Here is a 23,506-nt window from a genome sequence, read left to right on the forward strand (position 1 = left end):
TCCTCCAGGATTGGGCAAGGAATTGCCACAGAGCAACTTGAGTTGTTCCTTTTTATGATACCCTGCATCTGCAAGGACTTAGCTTTTTCATTTTGAGGGTGAAACATAACCTGAGTCTCATACTCCTGACTTCTCCAAGCCAGCTTGTTAGTCACTTTATAATTGAGTGACTTAGGAACAGTGGCATTGTGAGAGAGGTTTTTTTGTATTATAGAGCTTTCTCCTATTCTCCCTCTGTTCCTGGGGGTCCTCTGCATCCCTGAAGACGAATCTTTGCATTCTCTCACCTTGAGGCTTCATGTTTGCCTCCCCTCACAACCGAGGATAACTGTACGAAAGTCTCTATGGAGTCCCATCAGTGCTGTTCCTTACATAGAGAGTATACAGCTTAGAAGCACTCAGGTGCTGAGCACTCTACCTCAGTTACAGTCGTCCCAGTCTTTGCCAGCCAGCAGAGCAAGAGAGTGGGAAAATACCTTGGGTCTCCCACGTAGCTCTGCAGCACTCTGCCGTTACGGACAGCACTGGTGTGTTGGTCAGCATTGCCCAGTGCTCCGCACATTAGTGTGGAGAGAAAGCGATGAGGAAAGAGTATGTTTGTGAATGGTATTTTTGTGGCCCAGGAGATAAGGACGATGACGACGACGATGACGCAGAAGACAAAATGCAGAGCTCTGGGATAGCAAATGGCGAACATATTCGACAAGAGAGCCAGGAGCAAAGCGAGGTGGATCACGGGGACTTTGAGATGGTGGTGAGCCCAGAGCTTTTTTGTTTGGAGTCTTTTATTTTAAAAAGTACTTAGGTTTAGTTTAATTACAGTTCTTCAACCCCAAGCACTCCACTGGATGGGGGTGATCTGGTAGAAGCTCTGTCTGTTTACTTCTCCTTAGTCCGAGTCAATGGTGCTGGAGACTTCTGAAAATGTGAATAATGGCAACCCTTCTCCTCTGGAGGCTCTCCTGGCTGGAGCAGAGGGATTCCCACCCATGCTGGACATTCCTCCAGATGCAGATGATGAAACAATGGTGGAGCTAGCCATTGCCCTGAGCCTGCAACAAGACCAGCAAGGTAAGATGTGCATGTTATCTGAGACCGATTGGAATCCCAATTTCAAAGGGCCTTGGGGATTTAGAAACCAATATTGCCTTGAATTCCCTATTTGAGAAAGGCACTTAATTCCCTAGGACCCTTTCGGAAAATCTTAGCCTACCTGACTTGCCTGAGGTTGCATAAGAATTTGAGGCAAAGTTAGAATTGAACCAAGATCTCCTGACTCCCAGTCCAGTGCCTTAAAAACACGATCATCCTTCCACTCCCAAATGATCATTGGGTGCAGTGGATTGGGACTGGAACAGATGAGACTTATTAAGTCACGAGAGGCAATACTACTCTTAAGGGATGGGGCAGATGTTGGTTATGTGTATTTTTAGCTTTTGTTCACATACATTTCTATCATTGCCAAGTTATCACAAAGAGCCTTTGTGGAGGAAGGGTTCTCAAAGGAGGGATTTGAATGAGTAGTGGGTGGCCAATTGGCATAGGAGATAGGCAGACTGCATCAAGGATAAGAGCTGGCATGAGAAAAAATACTTAGATGAATGGGGAGCAGTTAGCTGAGGGGCTTGTGCAGAGCAAAGCCAGCAAGATGGAATCAAGACATGTGAGGATAAATGTAAACCAGCTTAAAGTTTGTCCATTGTGTGTTACCTTGAAGGTATTCAAAGCGGAAGGCTTAGTCATACTGAAAAATTGTCTACACAATGCCGCAGTCTGCACCAACTGGCCTGTAAATTCTAATGAGCATCAGCATGGCATGCGCTAACTGGCCCATGTGACTCTGCTATTCCCTAGGGCGTGTGCATCTAATGCTATTTCAAAACAGTATTACACTAACCTGCACTTGAGAACTTTCCGTGCACACCAGCAGGGTCCACACAGCGCAGTTAGTGCGTGTCACACTGGTACTCATAATTTACACCCTAACTTGTGTGGACTAAGGCGCTTTGTAGACAGTGCAGGGATTTATTGACAGTCAATATTGCATGTTCACCTCTCACAGGAAGCAGCAGCAGTGCACTTGGACTACAGAGCCTGGGACTGTCTGGCCAAGCGCCCAGTTCTTCATCTCTTGATGCTGGAACTCTCTCTGACACCACAGCGTCAGGTAACTGTTCACAACAAGATATTAAACTCTCTGAGGGCATCTTGAACCCTATAGCAATACTGCCTGCACAGCAGTATCTCCTGCAGGTCACTTAGTAATTTTGCCACGCAGTCACCATCTTTAGGTTCTTTGCTTTAAAAATGAACAATCAGCCCCAGAAATGTGGAGTTCAGGAGGAAACTTTTCCAGCAGCCTTCTTCCCAGATTGCACAGCTAAAATGTAGATTGTCAATGAAACCTAGGAGTCAGTTAGATTCCATTAGCATTCTGCTTCAGAGCTCTTGTGAATTTTTCACTTCTGGAAGAGCACCTCTGCTCAGTTTGGATACTTACACTTAAAAGGTATAATGGCACATCAGCAGCTCAAATTATTAGGCTTTCCAGATTTTTTTTTTTTTTAAATTAGAAAGGTTTAAGGATCGTGAACACAGCGTATTTTTTTAACCCTTTTTGATCTGTCTCCAACCACAGGGCAACCCTTTCAAGAACTTATTCTACATTGTTTGTGAACAAAAGCTCATGCACACCCTTTTTTGGGCACTACCACTTGTTCTAACAGATGATAGTTGATACCATTCATTAAGGGTGCAAATAATCCTCACTTGTGCAGGCGGATATTAGATTTAAAGCAGTGCCCAAGCAGAGGGATGATTATACAGTGATGACTGGTGTGTGGTCCCTGGAGAAAATTTGTCCCACAGTTTCTAACCTAAGAAGCAGAGCAGAATTTGCTTCTACGCTCAAGTATCGAGAGCACTACTATTATAGTTGGTTTCAGATATGTTTGATAGTGTTATGTTCCTCCCCTGTTCTGAAAGGTTTTAATCTGAGCGTAATTATAACAAGAGATTCTTCCTTCATAAAGTAGAGCTGCTGAAGTAATTTTCATTTGATAAGCAACCAAATGTAACTCTTCCCAGTGGTTGATAATCCCTTGAATTGGTGGGGAAGTTCTCTTTTCTGTAGTTAGACCCCCAGACTTCTCATGACACCTCTCTAGTCAGAGCTGTCCAGCCGACTCGAGAAGTACTGAGGGACATTTCCATATCCTCATGATTGGTTACTGAAAATAAACACAGAAACCTGGAGTCGCTCTTGGCTTTTCTCTAGAGCATGCTCTTTTAGAGTTGTATAAAGACAGTGTTTTTACTTGTAACAGCTCTCGTTACTCTCTTAGCTCCAGCATCTGATGATGAAGGCAGCACAGCGGCAACGGATGGCTCTACTCTTCGGACTTCACCAGCTGACCATGGCGGCAGTGTGGGCTCTGAGAGTGGTGGCAGTGCCGTGGATTCAGTGGCTGGCGAGCACAGTGGTAATAGCAGTCAGTGACTTATTTGGCAGTGCCTACATGTTTTGGGCACTGTTTAGATGATTGCACTGTAGTTATTTTATAACAGTGTCTGAGAGAGACAAGAATATTGTTTGACAAAAAGCAAATCTTTAGTGCATGGTAAGGGTATGTGGACTATCTTAATGTTCATCTGTGCTTTATAAACTGCGTATGCAGGATTCATTTAATAAGTTTTCTGTATTGACTCCATTTCGTTTAAGCTCTTGTTTTGGGTGAAACCTATATAATAAAAATTGACCATTCGCGCGCACGGTTGCTATGCGGTGTTAAAATAATTTGTACAGAAGTCAATCTCTTTTTGGCCTTGGAAGATAGCCACAGACACCTTTCCCCCTTCCAGAATCCAAAGAATGATTATCCCAAATGGTCATTCAGCTTTGCAGTTTGCTCTGAGGCATAGTGGAGATGGTGTTCAGTTGTGCTCACGTCACCTTTCCTTCTTCAGTGTCTGGCCGCAGCAGCGCGTATGGTGACACTACAGCTGAGGGCCATCCAGCTGGGCCAGGCAGTGTCAGCTCAAGCACCGGTGCCATCAGTACCACCACAGGGCAGCAGGAAGGGGATGGTTCAGAAGGAGAAGGCGAAGGAGAAGCTGAAGGAGATGTCCACACCAGCAATAGGTATGAAGCTTTATTTTCCCATGGAGAAATAGATCAGAGGGGTCCCACTCATGTGCCACTGATATTACATTTTCATGGGGGGGAAATGGGCCTAGGAGATACTATAAATCCATAGAGAATAATAAACAGCTGTGGTAGAGATCAGAGGCCAGAAGTCCATCTCACTGGTCTGCAACAATTATTGTGCATAGAGCAAGCCATTGTTCGCATCCATGCATCTGTCATTCTGCCTTGTCACCTGTGTGTCCCATGAGAGTTCATCTAGGGAGTTATACTTGCAGGGTTGAACAAGCTGAATGTTAGACACATACATCTAGTGAGCCACTCACTAAAACTTAAATTTTGATGACATCTGACATTCGGTGTGGAAACATAGTGTAGGCTGCCCAGGTTAGTGTCTGTCAAGCATGCTCTATACTTTAAAAAAAAACAAAAACAAAAAAACCCCTCAGTCTGCAACAATCTCACTGCAGTTTCTCATTGGTTTTCCCCTTTTTCTTTGACCTGGCGACAGATGATTCTGCGAAATTCCACTTTCCCAGAGATGCCCTCTGCAGATTGGAATGGACCTGTGATATATGTCCCTGGTCAGTTTCATTCTGCAGGTAATTGTGCTGGGAAAAGCACTCTAAAGCAGAGTACTAATTTGATTATTTCTCTGATGCCAGAGTTGATTTTTGCCCTTGACATGACTTGCCTGTAAAAGGCCTCTCTGGCATCTGTAATTTGACCTTTCTAATTTGGTCAGCTCAGACTTGTCAGGAAGTGAATTTTTGCTGACACATCAAAGTGTCCCATTTGTAATGCTTTTGGGTTTCACTTTTATTACAGGATGTCTGAAACTTAATTGCTTCATGTGTGATTCTTGATATCTTATTTTCTAGACTGCACATGGTCCGTTTGATGCTTTTGGAGAGGCTGTTGCAGACCTTACCCCAGCTGCGTAATGTTGGAGGAGTCCGTGCCATTCCATACATGCAGGTAGTTTACTGAGGAAAGATCAAGAGACCCTGTTGTTTGGTGGTTAACAAATATCTAACAATTTTTTCAACAAAATTCTGTGTACATTTTCCATCTTCCTCACTCCCCCCCCCCCGACCAAATCACATTAGAAGACCTTTCTCATTTGATCTTGTAGACCATTCTTTATACCATTGAGTATGATAGGTAGTGTTTTGTCCCCATGAGTTTCTGCTAGATTTATATTCTACAGATTGTTGCTCTCCTTCAGCATTCCTTTTCTCTTATCAATATGGCTAAAACCCCTTTGAGTATCCTTCGTCACTTAGACCGATATGATCTTTGCTGACCATACCAGATATTAATAATCAGATGTGATGGTCTAAGCATGATTCATGGAAGAGAGAGTATTGGAATCTGGGATTCCTCTGTGGGGTGTTTTATGGAGATAGTCCATCTCTCTCGCAGTGATAATGGAGCCTGACTTCACTGCCTCTCCAATTTCTGTGTTTCCAGGTTGTTCTGATGCTCACAACAGACCTAGATGGTGAAGATGAGAAGGACAAGGGTGCTCTAGATAACCTTCTGTCTCAACTCATCGCAGAACTGGGCATGGATAAAAAGGTAGGGTGGAGTGAGCAAACACTTGCAGCTTACTAGAGCTTATGAGTTGAATCCCTCCCCATTAAGGGGCATTTTAGGCAGAGGAGTTGTCCAGGGAGCAATGGGTTTGTTTTAAATAGACTTGCTTTACTTTGTGAGGAGGAAAATGGTATTGGAGCATAATTCTCCGCTGGTAAGGCTGGTATCAGTAAGTCGATATGAAATGTAGTTATAAATTGTTACCTTTTTATTCAGACTCTTAGACCTGGCTTTGGCAGTGATCAGGAACATCCAAGTTTTATTCAGTAAAACTGTATACTTCGGTGTCTGTGCTGCCGTCAGCACCAGGGGGATTTACACTAATATCTATTGTTGCACACCAGGGGGATTTACACTAACATCCATTGTTGCCAAGGTGTCATTTATAAACAGGTTCCCGGGATCTTAGAGTTGGAATGTAGCTGTGTAAAGTGACCGATCTCTCTCTGCAGGATGTGTCTAAGAAGAATGAACGTTCTGCCCTGAATGAAGTTCACTTGGTGGTAATGAGACTGCTTAGTGTGTTCATGTCCAGGACCAAGTCAGGATCCAAATCTTCCATTTGTGAGGTACGATCTGGTACCTTCAGAGTTTCTTTGCAAAGGGGCTATACCTTCAGGAGTTGCCGTCCTTCACCAGGTGAAGAGTGGCTGGTGGGGATTCTCTGGAATGGATATTCTGGAACTAAGGATGACTGGATGTGCATTGGTGCATCCTTGTGGGGAGTGTATAATGTTGCCACAACTTGGCTGTCATGGAAAAAGACCCCAGCTGGGATTAGAGGGGAAGCCAGCAGGACAGTTAGACTAGATAAGTTCCAGTGGCAGTAGCTGAGTTAGATTCCATTATTGATTTGGAGTGAAGGCAGCAGAGAGAGTTTTTTCTTAAAATGGCCTAGCAGAGTTAAACCACCTTGACACTGAAGGAGTTAAAGGGGATTTGTAATGTGATTATTGGGAAAGCAATATGCTGCTGTGTCAACGTAAAAGTCGCTAAGAGGATTCCTTAGATATTTGTTGCTAAAAGGTACAGTAATAAGGCATAAAAACAGTATGTGTGGTGGGAAGGAGATTAATAAAAAAGCATAGAGGTTAAAAATTTAGTCTGAACTGCTTCAAATTTTAATGAGCTTATGAGCTGTGGGGTTTGTTTGGATTTACAGGGCTGCTTTAATAGTTTTATTTACAGTAGCTTTTTCTCTAGCCTTTTGTTGTTCACTTGAGCTTCCCACAGAAATAAAAGCTCATCGTCTTGCAGAATGCAGGTGGAGTAATACCTGGGTGGGGCAGAGTCTCTGAGCGGCATCTGCAGCAGCGACTCTTTCTTCAGCGGCGCTCACCCCCAGCTGGCCAAATCCCAGATAAACAAATAGAAATCCCAATTTAAAAAAAAAACCTAGTCTTCTAATCCACAGCTCAGTGGCCTCTGGCACATGTGTCGAGGGGAGATTAGACTTAGAAGGAGATTGTTTGTTTGTTTTTCTTTACTAAGCACTTGTTCAAAAGAGTCTCTGTAAATATTTCAGTTGATGATTTTTTTTATTTTTTTCAATAAACTCAAACCCCAAACATGAAAACTGCCCGTAAAGTTTCAGCAGAATCTGCCCTCTTACTCCCAATGCCTGCAAATGGCTGTTTGGGGCTAATGACTTTGTCTGCTTTACTGAAACAGCTGCTTCTTAGAAGTGAAGTAACCTTTGTATTCCCCTGTCAGTCCTCTTCCCTCATTTCCAGTGCCACTGCTGCAGCATTGCTGAGCTCTGGCGCAGTTGATTACTGTTTGCACGTTCTGAAGTCACTGCTGGAATACTGGAAAAGCCAGCAGAACGATGAGGAGCCCGTAGCCACCAGCCAGCTGCTGAAACCCCACACTACCTCTTCTCCACCTGACATGGGCCCCTTCTTTCTCCGGCAATACGTGAAGGTGAGTTCCGCACCATGCCACCCTCATAACCTGTATCAACATCCAACCGCAGGCACGGAGCTCTTCCTTGCCAAGCTGCTGTAGGAGTATCTAGCATCTGGCCTGCTGTTATCTGTCTCTCCATCGATTCAAAATTTGTCCTCCTGAGTTCTAGAGTCCTTACTAACATCTGGGACTACTTGATGCTCTCTGACATTGGAGCCATGTTTGTTGCATTCCTGCTCCATGCAGTTGTTTGGAACTGTTGTCATTGTTGCTTGTTTAAACATGAATCTTTCTGAAGGGATGCTACTCTGGGGTGAATTCTTTTGCTTGGCAGCCAAAGATCCACAAACCACTGCTGTTTACACTGGCAAACATGCCTTGCAGTTGTTTGTAAATCATGACCGCAATTGGGCAAACTAAATCCTAGGCTTGTTTAACCACCATGGTGTCTTCATTGTAAACTTCCACTGGCATCAGGCTTTGATTTTATGCATAGGTGCAGTACAATGGAAGCCTAATTAAATGATAGAATGCTTTCTAGTTTGAAGGACAGAACATTAAAATTCTTAAGGGCAGAAAGACCTGTTGCACCATAACCACTGCATTTTATTACCCTCACCATAGGGGTGTGCTGGTTTTGTGTTCATCTGCCAATCAAGTGTTTTTATTATTGTAGAATATCAGGGTTGGAAGGGCCCTCAGGAGATCTAGTCCAACCCCCTGCTCAAAGCAGGACAAATCCCCAGACAGTGTTTGGGGTTTTTTTTGTTGTTGTTTTTTTTTTTAACACCTCAGTTCCCTAAATGGCTCCCCTCAAGGAGGGAACTCACAACCCTAGGTTTAGCAGATCAATGCTCAGCTGTAAAGGTGCATTTGAGAATAAATCTTCCATGCTTGGAAGATGGGTGTGTTCTGTGCTCACGCTCCATATCCTTAGCTAACCTACTGAATTTTTCCACTTCAGGGTCATGCAGCAGATGTTTTTGAGGCCTATACTCAGCTTCTGACAGAGATGGTGCTGCGCTTACCTTATCAAATCAAGAAAATTGCTGACACAAACTCCCGGATCCCACCACCCATCTTCGATCATTCCTGGTTCTACTTCCTATCTGAGGTAGGTGAAGAATGTATGGTGCTTCTGGAAGTGGTATGTAGGATTTATGGGTGGTAAGAAAAGGAAGTAAATAATGGTATCCTCCCTGGGAGAGCCCTAACTTTGTGTGACTGATCTGAGATCCTTCTCTCGCTCCCCCACTTGAGAGCTAGCTCCTCAATACTGTGTATGTCTATACTGAACAAGCATCTATGGGAGCACATGCTCCACAGATAGCATTGCCATTGCTATCCATAATTCAACATTGTTTGCTGGTCTAGAATCAAGAGCCTTCTGCTGGATAGTGTCTAATGTGAAAATGTCTTGCTAGTACTTCGCTGATGTTCTTTAGAACAAATTATGGGTTTGGGGTCTGCATTTATTTCAATGGGCAGCTTAGATTTGTGGGTTCCCCCCACACATGTACACACATACCGATTTCCTCAGGCAGCCACACATCACCTTACATTTGTCGTAACCTGTAGTGCAGCTGTTAATTCAGTAAAGCTTGTTCAGGCCTTTAACCAGAGCTCGTAGGTCGCTTGGATAACTGTGCCATGGAATGACCCTGCAGGATATCACTTCATAACCACTAGCTCCAGTACTACATAGCACTGCTGTGCAACTTCTCCTCTGCCTGAGACTTGTTGTGTTGATGGTCCAAGTACCTTAGAATCATAGAATATCAGTGTTGGAAGGGATCTTAGGCGGTCATCTAGTCCAACCCCCTGCTCAAAGCAGGACCAATCCCCAGACACGTTTTTGCCCCAGATCCCTAAATGGCCCCCTCAAGGATTGACCTTACAACCCTGGGTTTAGCAGGCCAATGCCCAAACCGCTGAGCTATCTCCTCCCCAACTGAGAAGCTGCTAAATGCATTTCCATTTCCTCTTTACCTGTGGAAATAATACTACTGTTAGCTTGACTCACCTTGAGATCTTGTGATTGCTGTGATGAAATAGGTCAACTATTGATTTCACAGCATTCATGTTGAATGCTTTGTCTAGTACCTGATGATCCAGCAGACTCCGTTTGTACGTCGCCAAGTCCGCAAACTCCTTCTTTTCATCTGTGGATCGAAGGAGAAGTACCGGCAGCTTCGAGACCTGCACACTTTGGATTCTCATGTTCGCGGTATCAAAAAACTCCTGGAAGAACAAGGGATTTATCTGCGGGCAAGTGTGGTCACTGCAAGTTCAGGCTCTGCCCTACAGTATGATACACTGATCAGCCTGGTAAGGAGAATGGTGTTCCAGTGGATAAAACGTGTGCCTATAGTGAGAGAGGCATGCTGCATTTAAAAATGGTGACATCAGCAGAAGAGTTGACTTTCTGCTAAATCCCATGCTACTCTGCATTTCAGATGGAACACTTGAAGGCTTGTGCAGAGATCGCCACGCAGCGGACAGCGAACTGGCAGAAATTCTGCATTAAAGATGATTGTGAGTTTTTTCTGTGACAGTATTTTAAAGAACGGAGACAGTTCGGAGTAAGCTTAGAGTTGATCCAGGGTTTCTTAGCTCTTTGCTGAAAGAGAGTGTCTGTTTTGACATTCAGCACAGGGGACCTGGAAGGGATAAAGAAGAGATTGGAGTTGCCCAGGGTTTGTTTCTGACACTAATTATCAGTGTTTATTGGTAGCTTCTGTTCTGTGGCTAGAGAAAGTAAAAAGAAATGAAGTAGACAGTGTGCTCTAGTGGAAGAGCACTGGACTGGGGAGCGAGAGACATGACATTGACTATGTGTGCCTACCTGTCAGAGACAGACTGACCTGTGGGGCTTCCCTGGCTCCCCGCCCAGGGCAGGTGGAGGGTCTGCCGCGGCTGCCCACCTGGCTCTTACTATGACTGGGCTGCGGCTCTGAGAGCCACTCTTGCGGCCGGCTGTGGGGAGCTTGGGTCCCTCCCCCTGCCCTAGGCAGGGGGCCCAAGCAGTCTCCAGCCCATGTCCCTGCCCCCAGATCCCCTGCTCACTGTCCCTGCCCCACAGACCCCCTCACCTAGGGCAGGCGGAGGCACCCAGGCTCCCAACAGCTGCCAGCACAGCTCTTCCTGACCAGCCTCTGGCCAGGGAAGCAGGGAGGGGGCGACAGCTCTTGAAGCCGCAGCCCAGCCATGGTAAGAACTGGCCGAGGAGCTGCACCGGACCCTCCACCTGCCCTGTGAGGGAGCCCAAGCAGCCACCCCCACCCCCGCCCCTGTGTCCCTTTTCCTCAGGCCTCCACCCAAGGCAGGTGGAGGGTCCGCGCCACATTCCTCACAGCTGCCCGCCTGGCTCTTAACAGTCAGTGCTTGCATCTATGCTAGCTGCAAAAATGGTCCATGGATATGAAGCGAAAACCCACAGATTTGCAGGGCTGTACTTCTGGGGTGATTTAACTTACTTTATTCAGACTTAAACTTTTTCCTCTCTTTACTCCGCAGCTGTTCTCTATTTTCTCCTTCAAGTCAGTTTTCTGGTAGACGAGGGAGTGTCACCAGTTCTTCTGCAGCTTCTGTCCTGTGCTTTGTGTGGCAGTAAAGTGCTGTCTGTGGCTTCATCCTCTGGATCATCCAGCGCCTCTTCTACGTCAGCTCCAGCAGGCACTGGGCAGCCAGCAACGCAGAGCAAGTCCTCCACCAAAAAGAGCAAGAAGGAAGAAAAGGAAAAAGAGCGAGAAGGTGTGAATCATAGAATGTCAGGGTTGGAAGGGACCTCGGGAGGTATCTAGTCCAACTCCCTGCTCAAAGCAGGACCAATCCCCAGACAGATTTTTGCCCTAAATCCCTCAAGGATTGAACTCACAATCCTGGGTTTAGCCGGCCAACACTCAAACCACTGATCTGTGCCTCCCCCAAACTGTGCTGCAAGCTGTTAGCCTATTTGTACCACAATCCTGTTCTGCAGGACTCCTGGTAATAGAAATGCACTTCTCCCCGGCTCTGAGACATGCACAGCTCTTGGCAAGAGCCCCAAGTGTGCAGAGCAGAAGAAACACTTACGGACACATGGCCAATTTGGTTGTAGTTTGCATGTTTATTGGAATGGGTCAGGAATGGAGCCAAGCTTCCTTAAAATTGGTGCTAAAATAAATCTGAAGTGCTAAGGAGCTCTCAGACCCTTCACAAAGGCCTAATCAATTGGCTGGGTCTGTAATTCTAATGGAGATCATAATATATCACAATTCTTACCATGCAGACTCCCTAAGTGGCACTGGTGAAAGTTGAAGCAGCTACTGGGGCTGCACATTCAGCCCCTAAGCAGCAGCTCTTACGTGTCTATGCTCAGACTTTTCCCCACTCACGGTCTACGAATTATTTGGGGGGCCCTCTTAGTGCCTATCCCTCACTTCCTGGCTTGTGTGCATGGGAAAATACGTTTAAAGTAAGTTCCTGTAAGTATTGAACCTGCAGCTCCAAGTCCCTCAGCTCTCCACTGTGTAACACTCCAGTGCTCTGCATCACGTCATTACCTAGGAAGCCTCCCACTCCACAGGCTCTCTTGTGCTAGGGAAAGCCCTTGGGAGATCGATTCTAGCAGCAGGGTGAGCTGCTAGTATGGATCTTCCTGGGAGTGTAGTACATTTCTAAAACTCCCTGGCAAACCTTTCAGACGTTCACTGCTTTCATTAGTCACAGATGCTAGCTTCCATTTTCTGGAATAAAAAATGGGGGGCACACTCAGTCAGAACTACAGTAGAACCTCAGTTACGAACACCTGGGGAATGGAGATTGTTTGTAACTTTGAAATGTTCGTAACTCTGAACAAAACATTGTGGTTGTTCTTTCAAAAGTTTACAACTCAGCATTAACTTAATGCAGCTGTGAAACTTTACTCTGCAAAAGAAGAATGTTGCTTTCCCTTTTATATATTGATTTTTTTGTAGTTTATGTTTAACACAACGCTGTACTGTATTTGCAGCAAAGAGTCCTGTGGCACCTTATAGACTAACAGACATATTGGAGCATGAGCTTTCATGGGTGAATACATCAGAATACTCATGTTCCAATACATCTGTTAGTCTGTAAGGTGCCACAGGACTCTTCGCTGCTTTTACAGATCCAGACTAACACGGCTACCCCTCTGGTACTGTACTGTATTTGGTTTTTTGTGTCTGCTTCTGCCTGACAGTACAGTGTACTTCCAGTTCCAAATGAGGGGTGTGGTTGACTGACAGTTGAGTTTGTAACTATGGTGTTTGTAACTCTTAGGTTCTACTATAGTTTCAACCCAAAAACTTGTTTTCTGTCAACGAACACTTACAGTTCACACAGTTGTCAGCCGGGGATCGATCTCTCTCTCTCTCTCTCTCTCTCTCTCTCCATGCCATCCATGAAACAGATACATCTGCCGCACTTGTGATGCATTTGATCCATCTGGTTTCCTGTGCTCTTTTGACTTGTGCCATTTGCTATTCTCCAGGTGAGAGTGCTGGCAGCCAAGAAGACCAGCTCTGCACGGCTCTGGTGAACCAGCTGAATAAATTTGCTGATAAGGAAACCCTTATTCAGTTCCTGCGCTGCTTCTTGCTGGAGTCCAACTCCTCCTCTGTGCGGTGGCAGGCACACTGCCTGGCACTCCACATCTACAGGTGTGTGTTTAAAGGGCCTATTCAAAGCCACAGTTTTTCTCATAGATGGATCCTTTGTAGCAGATCAATTCTGTGGTGAATTACAGTGCACAAACTTGTCAATCACTGCTTTCTAGCACTTGAGTTGTGCTCTTGAGTCTGTGTTCAACATTGTGCAAGTCACAAAATAGACTATCCAAAGGAGTTTACAGACTAAGATGGACAGACGACAAAGTGCTTATTTGTCTGAAGGCTTGGTGCTCAGTTGCCCATTCTGCAGGGGTTTTGAGGCCTTCAGGCTGACAGCATCATCTTGAGGATCTGTTTCCACCATTTTTGCAGTTAACTGCACTTGTGGCCCATTCACTGCCATGGATTTTGATCATAACCCAAAGGGAACGTTCAGTTTCTACTGTGTGGAGTCAGGGCTGTCTGTTCCATTCTGTACAACTTGGAAATCACGAGAGAATCTTTCTTCTAGAGAGGTGCAGACTATCATTGTTATCAAGTGATGCACATATTATTGAAATCATGAAATTAATAGGCAGCAGGTTTAAAACAAATAAAAGGAAGTATTTTTTCACACAACGCATAGTCAACCTGTGGAGCTCCTTGCCAGAAGACGTTGTGAAGGCCAAGACCATAACAGGGTTCAAAAAAGAACTAGATAAATTCATGGAGGATAGGTCCATCAATGGCTATTAGCCAGGATGGGCAGGATTGCTGTCCCTAGCTCAGGGATGGGCAAACTTTTTGGCCCGAGGGCTACATCGGGGTTGCAAAATTGTATGCAGGGCTGGGTAGGGAAGGCTGTGCCTCCCCAAACAGCCTGGCACCCACCCCCTCCCACTTCCTACCCCCTGACTGCCCTTTCAGGACCTCCACCCCATCCAACTATTCCCTGTCCCCTGACTGCCCCCCGGGACCTCCTGCCCCTTATCCAACCCCACCGCTCCCTGCCCTCTTACTATGCCGCTCAGAGCAGCAGGACTGGCTTACTGGAAAGCCTGGGAGGTGCACAGGTGCAAGTTGCGCTGCCTGACTGGCGGCGTGGCTGCAGGGGACAGGGGGACAGCAGGGGAGGGGCCGGGGGCTGGCTAGCCTCCCCAGCCGGGAGCTTAAGGGCCAGGCAGGATGGTCCCGCAGGCCGGATGTTGCCCGCAGGCCATAGTTTGCCCACCTCTGCCCTAGCCTCTGTTTTCCAGAAGCTGGGAATGAGCGACAGGGGATGTATCACTTGATGTTTAGCTGTTCATTCCCTCTGGGGCACCTTGCACTGGCCACTGTCGGAAGACAGGAAACTGGACTAGATGTACCCTTGGTCCTACCCAGTATGGCCACTCTTATGTTCCTATTTATGCATAGGGCAAAATTCTGTGGGCTGAACTCCTTAAGCTTCCTCTATGGTTAGTTGTCGCAGGACCATTCAGCAGGATGCTCGACTTAGTTCAGTGGAGAGAAGAGGAGTGATTAAACAACATAGGTGATTTTGTTGTGTGTACTTTGCAGCAGCCTAGACTGACTGCAGTATATTTCTCACCTGGGTAACTCCTGTGAGAGCTGGATACGAAAAGCACATCTAAACTAATCTCCAGAAACTGATCTGATTTGTAATTTGTTCATCAGGAACTCTAACAAGTCTCAGCAAGAGCTGCTGTTAGATCTCATGTGGTCAATATGGCCAGAACTCCCAGCCTATGGACGGAAGGCTGCCCAGTTTGTGGATCTCCTGGGATACTTCTCTCTGAAAACACAACAGACTGAGAAAAAGGTATGATGTCACTCTGGAACAGCTGAAGTGAGGGCCTCTTCCTCACTTTTTTTTTTTTCTTGCTTTCTTTCTAAATGTGCAGCCATTTTCAAGGGTTAAGAGTAACTTTAATGGTAGAGCTGATCATATTTGCTGTTGAAACATTTTTTGATGGAAAACTTTTGTGTTGAAATTTCCATCAAAACTTCATTTTAATTTCCCCCAAAATGGGTTTTCTTTAAAAAAATAAATAAAAACTGAAAAACATTTTCTCAATGAAATCTGAAAAACTGAAAAAAAAATTTTGACAAGAGGAAAACAAAAGGTTTTTTGTTTATTTTTCACAGAAGAAAATCATTTCCCAACCAGCTCTAATTTACAGGTATCAATCTGCTTCAACCCTAAGAAATACATTATAGTAATTAGTGTTGACCTAAAAGAAAGGCAAGTGGTATGGTTTCTGAGGGGCCTGTGGTGTCATGGGCTGCTCTGATAATTGTGCGTTTATATGCACAAGAGGTGAGAGCATTCCACAGTAATCTCATTTGTTAGCCAAGGGTTGCATCATCACTTCAGTAGAAGTCTAATTTTAATATCAATGAAAGTCTGCTTCTCGTGGGTACAGAGTATGCATCCACTGTGGAACTAACAGGCAATAGGGAGGGAGACTGTATGGCCTTTGTGCTGTTAAAAACCATAAACTTGCTTTAAATTGGAAGGTGCAGAAAAGATGATATTTCTTGCCCGAGTCACTTGTTTAACTTATCTCTTCACCAGCTGATGTTGGTCCAATAAAAAGTATTTCTTCCTCACCTTCTCTCCTTTGTTTAACTGTATTTCAGTTGAAGGAGTACTCTCAAAAGGCTGTTGAGATCCTCCGGACCCAAAACCACATCCTTACCAACCATCCTAATTCCAACATTTACAAGTGAGTTCTTCCTGTCTTTCCTCCAGCACGTTACAAGGACTTTTCAGCTGCACTCCACCAGGGAGTGTAAACTTGTTTTGTTAAAATAGTGGTGGGGTTGGGCCTCAGCTGAAATCACAGACTTGTTGCAGCAGGTCTTAAGAAAGCACTCAAACTAAATCTGTTCTGCTTCTCTGAATGACTTATGTTTAAAGCAGAGGGAATGCCAAAGTACAGATATTTTAATGTTTTCTCTATCCAGCACGCTGTCTGGCCTGGTGGAATTTGATGGCTATTATTTGGAGAGTGATCCTTGTCTTGTCTGCAACAATCCAGAAGTTCCATTCTGTGTAAGTGATCAGTGCTGTTTGTCTTCCCTTCAGACTGTAGAGATCCCAGCCTTTATAGCCATCTAAATTGCTGTATTTCTCCATTCATTGGGATCGGGTTGTGTTGGCTGAAGATTTTAATGGCACTTTTGTTTCTCTTCCCAGTACATCAAGCTGTCTTCCATTAAGGTGGACACACGGTATACCACTACCCAGCAAGTGGTGAAGCTGATTGGCAGCCACACCATTAGCAAAGTGACAGTGAAGATAGGAGATCTGAAAAGGACCAAAATGGTCCGGACTATCAACCTCTATTACAACAACAGGACAGTGCAGGCCATAGTGGAGCTGAAAAACAAGTATGTACTTCTCAGGTGTGGCAGTGGTGTCAGGATATTTTTCTTGGCCAAAATACAAGTTTGATATGAGGCTGACTGTTTCCTGGCACAGGATATGACACTTACCTGAATTAGAGAACTTCATTTCACCTTCCAGCTCCTCAGCTAAGGACACTGATCAGGATGTGTACTTGATGAAACTCCCTGGTCGCTTCTGGAGGGTGGGGAGAAGAGAATCAGTGATGGCCGTGGCAGTAAAACTCCCGTAGCTGTTTGATCCCTGAGTGAAGTCTGTTGGCATTAAAATTGCTGTGCCCGGGACAGTGTAATGTGATCTGGGAATGAAGCTGAAGTGAAAATGAGGATAATGAATATTGGTTAAAATCCTATTCACTACTGAAGATTTTGATAGCATCCCATTGAAGAAGTTGTCTGTGCACTGAGCAGATGATTCTTGTGAAGGAGACCTAGAGAGGGAGATTCTTGCTGCATACTAACTACCCCTGTGTTTTCCTTGGGATGTTTGAATAGCGAATGCCCTCGCTGACGCAGACTAGTCTCTTGATGAATCTCAGATAACCAGCTTGTTCACCCCTGTCTATAGGAAGCATTTTTTTTTTTTTTTTGGCACATATAAAATAACAGATTTGAGAATGTAGAAATTAGCCCTGTCCAGGCATCCTGATGTGTCTTACAAACTGAAGTTGTAGCAAGATTTTGTCCTTGAGCTTGACTTACAGAGAATCATCTTTTAGTTCCTCTGTGCTGAAAGTATTTATTTCCTGATCTAGTTGAGGAACTCAAAATGCCTAAGTGCCTCTGATCTGGCTTGGTTACCCTACATGTCTTCCATCTACTATCTTCCAGCCCTTTGTCATATACATCTATGACTGTCCTGGATTCTGATCACATCATTAAGCTGCTAACCCTGTAATCATCTTTCTGTGAGCAGGTATAAAACATTCTAACTGTAGGCCTCTGAATGTAATGCCCTGGCTTCTGCTGAGATGAACAGATTCAAGTCATGTTCCTGGCCATTCCACTACTTGGCTGATTTTGTCTGGCTGGCTGCTTGTGTTTGTATTCCCTCTGAGAGTATTATCTGCCTCTCCCTCGGTTGCACCATTGAGTGGGACTGCATTGGGATCTTTGTTTTCTAAAGTGCCAAAGAAACCATCCAAATTCTAGGTTTTTCAAAACCTAGAGTCTGATTTGTGCCTGCAAAACTTGTGCGCGCAGATACAATTTAAGCAAATAACTTGCTTGTTTTTTGAAGATAGATATTAAAGCCACTGACACGTCATGAAAGCTTGTACTTTGAATATCTCCATCACCATCCCTCAGAAGACATTAAAGCTCCTTACCAACATAATGAATTAAACATAGTGACACCACTGATGAGGTAGGGTTATCTCTTTTACAGATGGGGCATCTGCAGTACAAAGAGGTTGAGTGAGTGGCCCGAGGCCACACAATAGTCATTAGTAGAGCTAAAAATAGAATCCAGATCATCTGACTCCCATACCCTGCTTTAACCACCAGAAAATGTTCCTTTTTAACATGTTGCACAGTCTAGCCCATTTCTGCTTATATACTTCTTTCTTCTTGAGACGTTCTCGCCAGAATCAGATCTTTTTGGTTTAGGAATTAATCTATCCTGCTGCTTATTTGAATTTCTGATCCTCAGTGACATCACAAGTGGCTGCCTAGGAGAGGATTATGATGTCACAAAGAGCAGATTCTGACTTCAGGTTGGGAATAAGGAGGAGGAGCAGATGAGATCTTTAGAAATAAATATCCTATTTTCATACCGACGTCTTTACTAATAAAGAGGTGAAAATTCCTAGAAAAAGAGTCTGTAAAATTAGTTTTTTCCATGAGGCATCAACAGCTCTTTAACCTAAACAGTCTCTTGCTATGAAGAGGATAATGGCTTAAAGTGCATTTCTGGCTACATATCATATCAATATACAAGCTAAGAAAATGAATCCTAGAACTGCTCTCCATTCATGCTGATTAAAGTAGATTCTGAGTTGAGATGGTTGTCTTTGGCTTCTGTGTGTGGGAGTGGGAGGTTACTGTTCTGTTAAATGAATGTTTCTTCCTCTCCTTCCCAGGCCTGCCCGTTGGCACAAAGCCAAAAAGGTACAGCTGACCCCAGGCCAAACAGAGGTGAAGATTGATTTGCCACTGCCCATTGTGGCTTCAAACTTGATGATTGAATTTGCAGATTTCTATGAGAATTACCAGGCCTCCACAGAAACCCTGCAGTGCCCTCGGTGCAGCGCATCTGTCCCAGCCAACCCTGGGGTGTGTGGGAACTGTGGCGAGAATGTGTACCAGTGCCACAAGTGCAGGTGAGTCTATAATTCCTTCAGCCAGAACCAGTAATTTGTAGGGCCCTAGCACTGCATACCATGTCAGATGCTTAGCAAACAGCCTCCTGTTGAGTAAAACTGCGCATTCCTGTAGTTGAATCAGAATCCTATAATCCACAAGTATAAAACAGGCTTTCAGGGATATAATGTGAATGTAGCCAAACAGAAACCAAATATAACATCTAAAAAAAGCTACATTTAAAAAAAAAAAAGCTTGCAAAGTCAAGCCCTCCAAAATTAGGAAATGCCAGAATTAAGGTTGCCCAGGGAATCTTAATTTGATGCCTTTGTTGACATGCATTATGATATAGACTAATGATCACATACTGTTGTTTTTTTTCCGCCACATGACCTGTGTCTCAAATCATTTTGCAGGATGGATGGTGCTCACTGAATGAGCAGTTAGCTACTCAATGTTTTGTTTTAGCCTCATTGTTCGCAGTCTGGCCACAGGTCTTATTTAATGCCACTGTTCAAACCCTGCTCTGACTATAGAATTATTAATTTCCTTCTCTTTCCCTCAACCCCTTGTCCCATACCCTCCCCTCCTGGTGGCTTTTTGTCTCGTCTCCTTGTCCAGCCAGTTTCTGTCTCCTCCCAACTCTGAAGAGTCCAAGGTGCTTTGCAGATTCTTTAGAGGGATCCTGTTGGTGTGTATATACTGAAATGCTTCCACCTACTGTATAGAAATATGGCAGGCATATAACAGCTCACAGCCACACTACACTACCGGACAGCAGGACATGAAGACAATTTTGTTGTTGAAACACACCCAATGTGCTTCGAGTGGTCAGGTGTTTGTGAGGCTATCAACTGGTATTATGGCAGCTTGGGTGTTTTAATGCCCATCCATCTCATTTGTGCGAGTGTGTGCGTGTGCACACAGAGAAGTTAAAGCCTTCCCCACTGTCATTCACACACGCACCCCAATAAAACAGTTTTATTGCCCTCTTTAATTCTTCTGGTTTGCTTTTCAGATCCATTAATTATGATGAGAAGGATCCTTTCCTCTGCAATGCCTGTGGGTTCTGTAAATATGCTCGCTTTGACTTCATGCTGTATGCCAAGCCTTGCTGTGCAGTGGATCCAATAGAAAATGAAGAGGATCGGAAGAAGGTGAGACTAGTACAAGTAGTTTCCTAACAAAACACAATATCCCTTAGAGGTGCCAACAAACTAGTGATGTCAGAGGTGGTATCTCAGCTGGGAGCATTACGGAGGCAGTGTGCTTGGTGCCTGGAAGGGAGCGGGGAGTACCTTATGTCACTCCTTAGTGGCTAATGCAAAACATGGCATTGATGATGGAGGTAAGTTTGCTTTGGCACTGTGCCTTGTACAGAATCCCCTTCCCATCTCCAGCATTTCAGGGGATGTAAAGCACAGTGTCTCACTTAGAGGTGTCTTCTGCATCAGGCAGGTAGCTCTATAAAAAAAAAGTAGTAAAATGGCTTTTCTTCGCTTGGCAAAGCAACCATTCAGTGTCATGTATGTAGCATCCATCGGTTCCATGTATGTAGGGCTCTGTGGTGAGAGGGATGTTTGATTACAGTATTATTATTTGTTGTTCCTATTAGGGTAGTTCCTAGTAGCCCCAGTCATATACCAGGGCCCCATTATGCTAGGTGCTGTATAAGAATAGAACAAAAGGACAGTCCCTGCTCCAAAGTAATCTAAGTATAAGACGAGACAACAGGGGGGGAGTACAAGGAAGCAACGAGCCAGTATTGGTCAGCATGGGAGCAGTGGTATCTGCACACCAGCATCCTAACCAATGTCAAGGTTTTTGTAGCCATCGTGGCAAAGGAGAGTTTAAGGAGGTTTCTCAAGGAAGATAATGAGGTAGCTTCACAGATGTTTATGGGAAGCCCCTCCAGCCCTACCTCCATCCCCCTGCCCAAGTGTGAGGGGCAGCGTGGGAGGAAGCACAAACAGTCCTGGTTCTGTACTGTTTTCCACATGCACAAATTAAGTTAGTCTAACTAGATGTTGTGTGCTTAGGGTCTGACTTGTGGCCATGATAACTTCCAGGAGCCCATATACCCAAAGCCTTGTAGGTAGCACTGCCTCTCAGTCAGAGACGCAGAACTGATGGACGAATCAACAACTGTTTCTGCTGGCGAGTGTAACGCTATTGAAAGGTGGAATAAAAATCTTCTCTGAATGTAAGTGACATCCTTTTTTTTTTACTTTCTTCCAAGGCAGTAACCAATATCAACACTCTTCTGGATAAGGCTGACAGAGTGTATCATCAGCTGATGGGACACCGGCCACAACTGGAAAACCTGCTGTGCAAAGTAAATGAGGCTGCTCCTGAAAAGCCACAGGTAATGTGGGATAGACAAATCCCAGTATAAGGCACAACTGACCTTAGCCAAGACCAGGCTTAAGAAGACACTGGCGTTAATGCTGCATACCAGAAAGCAGCATTATTTCAATCAGGATTGTGATGGAAGGGAATGTAGTGAATGTGTTTTTGCTAGTCCTGTGGATCCATAGACTTTGCTCTTAGGCTGCCTTTATCTAACCCATCCTCTTCTACAACTGAAACTGTCATTCTGGTTTCACACTCCAGGCTTACATGAAGCAGCTTGCCAAACCAATTGCGTGTCAGTAAACTAGCCAGTACCGTAGTGTGTGGTCTACAGGTACATGAGTCTCTCTGGTGTTTGCCAGAGAGTGTCATTGTGTGTGTTCAGTCTTGCCTGTTTTGAAGAATCTTCCTCTTGCCTGATTAGTATATTGCAAAGTTACTGCAGAGAATGGCAAAGGGGCCTCTTCTCTCCAGCAGGTTTTTGTAGTAGAAAGCTTAATGTTTGTATAATCCTCTCGTGTGACTACTTGTTGCTGTAAACTTGCTGGTTATTTTCCCCTGCTTCCTGTGTTTCAGGAGGACTCCGGTAGCAGTGGTGGGATCAGCTCCTCCTCAGCTAGTGTGAACAGGTACATACTACAGCTAGCGCAGGAGTACTGTGGTGACTGCAAGAATTCTTTTGATGAACTCTCCAAGATCATTCAGGTATGAATATTCACTTCGTTGTGAATCTGGACAGCACAGTGTCCTGAATTGCTTCCAACAATTGATATAAAAAATGCAAAGTGAGCTGTGGCTGTTCTAAATTGATCCCCGGTAGTAACACTAAGGGCTGCACTGCAGAAGAAAGGTAGCAGGTTTTCAGTAAACCCATGAGCTACCTTTCCTGAATGTTATGACAGCTGTTAATTCTCAGGCACTGCAGACCAAACCCTTAAACAACATAATGCATGTAATGGGGAGAGTGGTGTCTGGGAGTCAGGATTTCCCCCGTTGTCTTGCTAGTTCTGCCACTGATGTGTGACTTTGTCCAGGTCACCTTGCCTCTCTGCTTTCCCCTTCTGTCAGATGGAGATAAAAATTACCTACCTCATAAGTGCGGTGTGAGGTTTATAAATTACTCGTTTTAAAGTATGTTGAGATCTTTGGGTAAAAATGTCTCTGTATGAAATATATTAAGTGACTATAACCTGAGACCTGGATCAATTAAAAAATCATGATCATATGCTGCTTCTCCTTTTTCTTCACCATTTTGCATTTAGTTCCATTGAAATACAACATTTAAAAGTTAGTTTAGGAGCGGTTAAATCCTGCAGTTCTAATTTCTTCTCCTTCTCTTTTGTATGTTTACAGAAAGTTTTTGCTTCTAGAAAGGAGCTCCTGGAATATGATCTCCAGCAGAGAGAGGCAGCAACCAAATCATCCCGAACCACTGTCCAGCCTACATTTACTGCCAGCCAATATCGTGCTTTGTCTGTCTTAGGCTGTGGCCACACATCTTCAACAAAATGTTATGGCTGTGCTTCAGCCGTCACTGAGCACTGCATAACGCTGCTCCGGGCCCTGGCAACCAACTCTGCCATCAGGCACATTCTTGTGTCCCAGGGCCTTATCCGAGAACTGTTTGATTACAACTTGCGCCGGGGCGCAGCCATGATGCGGGAAGAGGTCCGTCAGCTCATGTGCCTTCTGACCAGGTTAGACTCAGCTCTGCATTTGCTTAGGGCGCTTCATATCTGTTGGTTCCAATTTTAGTGAGGTAGATGCACTAACGGAAAATCATTTTGAAGTAGCCATATAATTAATGACACTGAGACCTGCTTTAGTTAACCCAGTTTCATCTAAAGACCAGTTGAGCTCTCCCACTGCAATGTTAACTGTGGCTCAATTACTTTGAGTGCGTATTGGTATTGTAAAGGATTTAGGGCTTGTCCATCCAGCTTTTCTGTAAGCACTCCACTTCAAACAAACATTTCTGTGTTTAACAGCTGAGCTCTGGGAAGCTCCATACTTGTGGTGGTGTACGAGTGTTCACACATACTCCTACTTGTAATAAGATTGTTCCTAGTGGTTTTAATGGAATGGGAGCTGGACATCCTGAACTCGATTTCTGCCATTTACACTGACTTTCTGTAGGTCAACATTTTCAAAAGTAGCCGCAGTTTTTGAGTGCCTCAGTTTGAGACAGCCTAAACATGGT

General features: G+C 44.7%; 1 protein-coding gene across 4 annotated transcripts in view; it reads left to right on the forward strand.

Moving 5' to 3' along the window:
* Positions 1-23,506, forward strand: part of UBR4 (ubiquitin protein ligase E3 component n-recognin 4) — a 113,939-nt gene that overhangs the window by 56,441 nt on the left and 33,992 nt on the right. For 2 of the 4 annotated variants that reach the window (XM_050931301.1, XM_050931304.1), the window contains 23 exons: positions 624-754; positions 894-1,071; positions 2,063-2,167; positions 3,345-3,482; positions 3,967-4,141; positions 5,026-5,122; positions 5,618-5,725; positions 6,196-6,312; positions 7,457-7,666; positions 8,616-8,765; positions 9,752-9,979; positions 10,108-10,186; positions 11,168-11,404; positions 13,146-13,314; positions 14,920-15,064; positions 15,886-15,971; positions 16,213-16,300; positions 16,445-16,638; positions 18,735-18,974; positions 19,973-20,111; positions 21,194-21,319; positions 21,883-22,011; positions 22,660-23,003. In XM_050931301.1, the coding sequence (XP_050787258.1) occupies positions 624-754; positions 894-1,071; positions 2,063-2,167; positions 3,345-3,482; positions 3,967-4,141; positions 5,026-5,122; positions 5,618-5,725; positions 6,196-6,312; positions 7,457-7,666; positions 8,616-8,765; positions 9,752-9,979; positions 10,108-10,186; positions 11,168-11,404; positions 13,146-13,314; positions 14,920-15,064; positions 15,886-15,971; positions 16,213-16,300; positions 16,445-16,638; positions 18,735-18,974; positions 19,973-20,111; positions 21,194-21,319; positions 21,883-22,011; positions 22,660-23,003 (3,613 nt within the window). The remainder of the gene's footprint in view (positions 1-623; positions 755-893; positions 1,072-2,062; positions 2,168-3,344; positions 3,483-3,966; positions 4,142-5,025; positions 5,123-5,617; positions 5,726-6,195; positions 6,313-7,456; positions 7,667-8,615; positions 8,766-9,751; positions 9,980-10,107; positions 10,187-11,167; positions 11,405-13,145; positions 13,315-14,919; positions 15,065-15,885; positions 15,972-16,212; positions 16,301-16,444; positions 16,639-18,734; positions 18,975-19,972; positions 20,112-21,193; positions 21,320-21,882; positions 22,012-22,659; positions 23,004-23,506) is intronic. The other 2 variants (XM_050931303.1, XM_050931302.1) reach the window with 2 other exon arrangements.

This window comes from Gopherus flavomarginatus, chromosome 21 (genome assembly GCF_025201925.1).
Source record: "Gopherus flavomarginatus isolate rGopFla2 chromosome 21, rGopFla2.mat.asm, whole genome shotgun sequence".
In the NCBI taxonomy this organism is placed as follows: Eukaryota; Metazoa; Chordata; order Testudines; family Testudinidae; genus Gopherus; species Gopherus flavomarginatus.